Here is a 7,082-nt window from a genome sequence, read left to right as displayed (position 1 = left end):
CCAAGCTTATTATGCATGACTTTTTACATTTACAAGAATCATGCTGGCGTTGACTCAAAACATTTCCACTTGGCTTACTATACATCTGCTTGTGTGTAGGCCGGAGTTGATGCTCTGTGTGTGTGTCTGCTTGTCCTCTACCGTCACGTGCGTCTCCTCTTCCCAAACCTCGGGCCCAGCCTGGGCTCTCAGGAGTCATCCCCTGGAAAGGCATGACAGAGCCCCAGTGTTTGGAAATGGCTGCGCTGGCAGCGATAAGCAGTTCAAAGAAGAGAGCGCATTAATGTAATTGGCTGCCAGCAGCACATTGGCCTCGTCGTCTCATATCCACACGCGGTAACACACACTCGCCACATGGATTATTGGAGGAGAGTGTGTGAGAGAGGAGAGAGGATGAGAATGAGAGAATGGGGGAAGAGAGATGAAGGGAAGGACAGATAGAGGGAGGGGAGGAGGAGTCGGGGTCCTCATTGTGTCGCTCATTAAGCTGTGTGAGGCTCAGGGAGGCTGAGAGATGAGATGAGAGGTGTCAGAGTTAAATGTCAGGTCTGGAAGGGACGTGGGTGACCTCCATGAAGCCTGTACTCACACATATCACGGACATGGTGAGGAAGAGAAGGGGCCCTCAACCGAATCTTTGGCCTCATATTATCCCCTCAACTTCTCCTCTCCATCTCACTCCCTAACTCCTCTCTCTCTCTGCCACTCACCTACTTTTACTGTCTCAATTTTCCACCCATTACAACCAAATTACTGGTGTCATTGTAAATTGAATTGTTCCAACCGGTTAGGAGCATTTCCACTGAATAGCCGCGACCGCTCCTTACTGCAGTGGAAGTGAAGGCTATTTCCTTCAGCTACTTTCCAAGTCTGTGTGATGGTAGGCACAGAGGAGAATGCTGGGTGGCTTCCTCCACTGTTATAAAATGTTTTCACCAAAGGCTGCGAGAGGCTTTGAAGTTTAGACTCTCGCCCTTGTATTTCAAACATTCTCCTCTTCTGTCTCTCTCTGTGAGTTCTCTGTGAGTTCTCTGCGAGCACTTTCCCACTTTCTATTTTTCTGCCGCTCTGAGTTAAAATCTTGCTTTAATTTCTATTCTTACTCTCAGCTCCGTCACTTTCTGAACAATTTGATATACTATTCTTAATGTAGTTATTTTTCATGTATCCATGCTCTATGTATGTTCATGTTACAGATTGTATGCCTTTCAGGAAGACACTTTCTGAACTTTGATTTTGGATAGATGTTGTATTTTGCCAAAAAATGATGTTAGGGATAATGATGATTGCGTGATCATTAGCATTAGCAACGTTAGCTTCCAACACAAAGTCATAGTCCCTTTAAAGCATATTCTGTCTCCTTGCAGGTCAACCCTTCAAGTTAGACCCAAAGACGGCCCACAAGAAGCTGCGTCTGTCCAACGACTGTCTGACCATGGAGAAGGACGAGAGCTCGCTGAAGAAGAGCCATACCCCAGAGCGCTTCAGCGGCACGGGCTCCTATGGTGCAGCTGGTAATGTCTTCATTGACAGCGGGTGCCACTACTGGGAGGTGCTGCTTGGAGCGTCCACATGGTAAGAAACGCAAATGCAAAAGAGTGCATTATATAAGCCAGCCAGGAGGCTCGATAAACCAAAATATATTTCTTTAGGGAGTTTAAATCTAGGCTGTTATGCAACCCACTCACAACAGACACACTCACCACACACAGTGTATACTCTTATCCTATTTATATTCTTTTCACTAATTGGCTCTGAAGTAGACCTCTTCATGCAGGAAAGACCCAAAGGGCCCGTGCCTATCTTGTGTGTCCTCAGCATGAGGTAGCTCGACAGTGCAAGTAAAGTCATTAAGGAGGACACTAGTTTCGGATCACTAATGCATTCCAAAATGTTCCTTCCCTGCAGGTATGCTATCGGCGTGTCTTACAAATCAGCCCCAAAAAACGAATGGAGCGGCAAGAACTCGTCCTCATGGGTGTTCTCGCGCTGCAACAACAACTTTATGGTGCGCCACGATGGCAAGGAGATGCTGGTGGAGGCAAGCCTGCAGCTGAGGCGGCTGGGTGTCCTGCTGGACTACGACAACAATTCACTGTCCTTCCATGATGCCATGAACTCCCAGCACATTCACACCTTTGAAATCTCCTTCCTCCTGCCCGTTGTACCCACATTCATGATCTGGAACAAGTCGGTCATGATACTCTCAGGGCTACCCGTCCCCGACTTTGTCGATGGTGTGGCCTCAGATCTTCTAGAGCAGCAACAGCAGCAGATGGGCCTGTGCCGACAAGAGTCACCATACTTGACCGGGATGAAGACCTGCCACTGAGAGAGGCCCACCAATGGACGAGCAGGGACCACTCAGGCCCGGTGACATTGACAGTGTGACTGAGTTCTTCTCTATCCTCTGCATAAAGAGAGGACCAGTTACTTTCTTGTGGATTTAGAAAGTGTTGGAGATATGCACACCAGTCTGGAAAAATGTCAGTCCTGTTAGTTTGTAACAATCCAATGTTTTGCAAATTCATCAGTGAATGGGAACAAGGTCTCTTGACTAAAAATGTCAGCAGACCTAAAATTCATCTCATGCCCTGGAGTCACTGTGGGCAGGGATGGACATCTGTTTTTGTTGACCATTTAAGGTCTTCCTTTTTGATTTAACTTCCCCCTGATGTAACTCCTAGGCAGAAGACCAAGCAGTGGATGTTCTCATCAGCCATTTAGAGTTTGAAGTTACAACATGTGAACAGTGAGATTATGTATCACCTGCTGTAGATTACAACAAAAAAACACAGCACAATGCAGAGGCAGGTAAAAAAAAAAAAAGAAAACCTAGTGAAGGATCTTCTGACATTTTAACTTTATTTTAAATGTTTCTGTCTAATTTAGGTTGTGCGATATGTCAAGTGAACTAAATTTGACAAAAACTAATTTTAAATGAATTAACAGCTAAAGGAATAGTCTGACTTTATGGTAAAATACAATTACGGTATCTGTTTTCTTTGCGAGTTAGATCAGAAGATATATACCACTCAGGTGTGTACGCTATATATGAAGCTAGAGCCAGCAGGCCGTTAGCTTAACTAAGCTAACGGCCTGCTGGCCTTAGCTTCATATTTAGCGGCACATGAGAATGGTATCTTCTAACTCTGGACAAGAAAGTGTATGTCCCAAAACATTTCTTCCTTTTAGATGTTGATGTGCCTTTTTTGAGTCCACTTTATTGTGTGAAGTAGATGCTACCATCTTTCTAACGCAATTACATGCTAGCTGTGGACTTTTGTGTTGCATCACATCACTGTTCATGTTGTAGCCTCAGTAGCTGTAAGTGGTCGTTGCTTAAGTCTTTTCCTTGATCTTCCGCCTACATTTGACGCAGCAGTCTTGTTTGTATTGGCAGGTTGTAGCTTCCAAGTTTCAGGAAGTGTTAACGTTGCTCCCAGATATTAATATGATCACAGGGGGCAGATTTGCATCATGTGACTTGTATAATAAGAGGTTTATTGAATATTAGAGGAAAAAAGTGTTATTTATGAGAAAAAAGATGGTTTACTTTATTATTAATCTCAACATATTCATGATGCACTTTTTAATTAACACTATTTCCCCTCTATGAGTATTAAAGTAGATGGAGCTGAGTGGCAGGGATGTAATGGGGAGGGAAAGGGATAACTAGCACTACTGCTGGTTGTGTTCACCTCTCCAAAAAATCTATATCACTTTATTTTTTCATTTCATATTTAAAAAGAATGATTTATTGTCAATACTTATTAATACTGGATATTAACCATAAAACAGTATATTGCTATAAAACACTGTTTTATAAAGAATTGAAGCAGACGCCCCTGCTGTAAAGTTAAAACGTTTTCTTCACTGTGCTTTGAACACAACCACTGACTTTCCCTCCCTGTGGCTCTTTTCGATAGCATATAGTAACTTTATCTTGTTTAGAAAAGGGATATGATTACGGTGATGTTTATGCGATTTTTATCATGATGAAATGATAAACTAATAGCTGTTTTAAAAAAGAAAATCACTCTGTTTTTGACTATTCAGGGAAGGAGGGGGTTAACACTTTAACTTGCTGTCTGTCGCAATGTCATGGCATGATTGTGTTTTCCTCTGTGATTTGTTAACACACACACACACATGCACATACACACACAAACCAACACACATGTCATGTTTCGTTTAGGTTGGCCTTGTCGTGATAAATGCATGAAACATTGTAGGATCCAACACCGGTTTACTGGGTTATTTTAGCTCATTTAATTTCACTAAATCTTGTTTTTCATCAGATACTGACTCACCTTCACATTTGCTTACAATAGACTTGACCTCCTTTGGTCACCCATCACTATTCAAATAGCAGCTGAAGCTGGATCCATTGTGTGGTTTTTATTTGGATTTAAAGGCCTTGTGTGGGTGACAGTTTCTCTCTGGCTTGATATTCAGGTAGTGGCTCTGATCCAGACAATCAAATGTGTCTTATAGTGTATGCAGATTTAACAGATTGTTTAGCAGGAAACAGTAGGAGGGCTTGTGAAAAAGTGACAATTGAGGTAGTCGATAAAAGCAGATGTCTTACATACTGTAGCAGGGTCTTGTTAGATTTGACACCTCGTGGCCATTTTCACTCTTTTTACACATCACCATGTACTTAATGTTGAATGTTATGTAACATTTGTGTTGACAGGATATGATTTGCTCGACTTGAAACACAGACTAATTTCAATCATATATGCTAGAAGCCATGGTTACTTAATGATGAGTTAAAGCAAAGATCCAGTGATGTAAAACACTCAGCTATGGAAAGGTAATGAAAATATGTCATGGCCTCCCAGTGCACCTTTTCACCTGGTCATTTAGGGCAGCTGTGCGATGGTGGGTCAGTCATGATGGTTTGATGGAGGTATTGATTTCATACTGTAAGTCCTAAAGGCAACAGAGATAGTCCACTGGTCAAACGCAACGCAGGAGGAGCTCCAGTACAAGGAGAGGGTTATTTTCTTTCCGTCAGGGAGATTAGTGAATGTTACCTGACTTCCAGATACCCACCCATCTTGTTGAACAATATCGGTCACAGGCTCGAAACGGCCAAATGTTGATTTGTGATCCAGACATGCTCAACTCATCTGTGCAAGCGTGCTTGGCTGGGTCACTGCATGATTATGTGACCTTGCTGCGGGTTCATAAATCTTTCCTTATCTTCATGATGGGGTTTCTTATCTTGAGTCAAACATATTCTCTTTTTTTTCTTAAAAAAAAAAAAAAGAAACCATGAGAAGAACACTTGGAAATGAAATGTTCATTATCATGCATATCAGATAGTTTGCAGTGCTCTTTCTTTCTTTGTGTCACAAGTCAATACAGTAAAATATATACGGTGAATGATTTTCAATAGCTACCCACTCCTTGTAGTGCAGTGTAATACCCTAGAGACAATGCAATAGATTCTCCTTTTTGCTTTTTCTGTCTGTGTAATTTGGAAAATTATTTTTTACAACTCATGAGAAACGCTCTCCTCTCCTTTTGGCATTTGGACCTTGATAAACAGCACAAAAAGAGCAGCGTTGCATTCATGCAAGGTTGTCTGTTTCCGTGGATATGAGAGATAATTTTAGCCAGAGAGGATTGTAAATCATAGGGGGAAATATATATTATATAAAGTTGTATAATATACTAAATATATATGAACCAATGTTATTTATGTGAATTTAAGTCCAATTAAAAGTCTGATCCCAAATGTGTTGGCCTCACGATTCTTTATCTCAGCTGTGTTGCCTTTACAACTCTTTTATTTTATTGCATTTATTTGTTAACATGTTCAAAAATGCAACTATTCAAAAAGATATGATTGTATACAGTATATATACACACACAAATTCATTCATATACCTATATACAGACGCAGCTACACCTACAAATACTCACCTAAATATGTACAATGGAAAGTGAATGCATCACCGTTCAAATGCACTTGCTTCAATGATAAAAGTTCTTCCTTTAAGATAGTGATGATTTAATGCATCTAAGCATGCAACCTGGCTTATGAAAATATAAAGATCTGTAGTAAATCTCCTTTTGAGATGCATGTCATGCATGAACAATGCTTCTGAGCTTCAAAAAAGGGCTCAACCTTGAAATGGTTAAAGGCAGAATGGGCTGGCAGGTCATCCAGCGCTCAGTGGGGTTAGTAGGACTATGCACTCTGAGCTCTTAGTCATCACTGGCACGAGAGCCTCATTACTACAACATATAGTACTGTATATTATGGGTCCCAACACTGCCTGCAAACATGGCACACGCACACACACTGACCCTGAAGTGTGTGGATATAGATACGAACAATATGGTGGTAACAAACGTATTCGACCAGGTGACCCTGTGTCTGCCCTGCTATATCCTAGAGCAAGGCACAGCTACCCCGGCTAAAAAGATGGATTATCTCCCTCAGGCATCAATATGTCCTCACACATATACATCATACCCATGACCTGGATAGTTTGGTCCCAATCTGTGCAAATGTCTAACCTAAAGCTAGAAAATGTGATTTAAAAAATTGTTAGTCCAAAAACAGTCCAGGACCCGTGAGTAGTTTATTAAGTTTCAAGGTTTTAATGGATTTTGCCCAAAGTCTGCCAACAATGATCTACACAAGAGCCCTGAGGCCATACTGCACAAATTTTCCCCCAAAGTTTCTGAACACTTTTATGTTGCCTTCAACAGTAACATCACTATTGAAGAGGCGGGTGTCTTCAAAATAGATGGCACATACTATACAGCATGTAAAATATGTGTAGCCTAAAGGTTACAAAGTCGAGAACAAAAACTTATTACAACTGCACCCACTGTTTGGCTGGATATAACTCAGTGTCTTGCACAGTGGTAATGCTTTATTTAATGGGTTAACTTCAAATTACTCCCGAGTAGTTTCATGAAAATTATTATCTAATTATGGGTGAAATCGAGACAGAGTTCAGTTTATACACTTCCAACTCATTGCACAGAAGGTCAGCTGAAAATGCGAAATGGGAAAATTGTTGAACTCAACACAAGTTTCCTGTTCCTGTTCCTGT

The 7,082-nt window shown here is 41.3% G+C and overlaps 1 protein-coding gene across 5 annotated transcripts in view; it reads left to right on the top strand.

Moving 5' to 3' along the window:
* mid2 (midline 2) overlaps positions 1-5,749 on the top strand; it is a 139,199-nt gene extending 133,450 nt beyond the window's left edge. For all 5 annotated transcript variants that reach the window (XM_029441492.1, XM_029441494.1, XM_029441490.1 and 2 more), the window contains 2 exons: positions 1,368-1,575; positions 1,909-5,749. In XM_029441492.1, coding sequence (XP_029297352.1) covers positions 1,368-1,575; positions 1,909-2,332 — 632 coding nt within the window. In that variant the 3' untranslated portion in view covers positions 2,333-5,749. The remainder of the gene's footprint in view (positions 1-1,367; positions 1,576-1,908) is intronic.
* The last annotated feature ends 1,333 nt before the right edge of the window (positions 5,750-7,082 follow it).

Source organism: Cottoperca gobio, chromosome 10, assembly GCF_900634415.1.
Source record: "Cottoperca gobio chromosome 10, fCotGob3.1, whole genome shotgun sequence".
Lineage (NCBI taxonomy): Eukaryota > Metazoa > Chordata > Actinopteri > Perciformes > Bovichtidae > Cottoperca > Cottoperca gobio.
The sequence above is the reverse complement of the archived record's forward strand: the minus strand, read 5'-3'. Positions and strand labels throughout refer to the sequence as shown.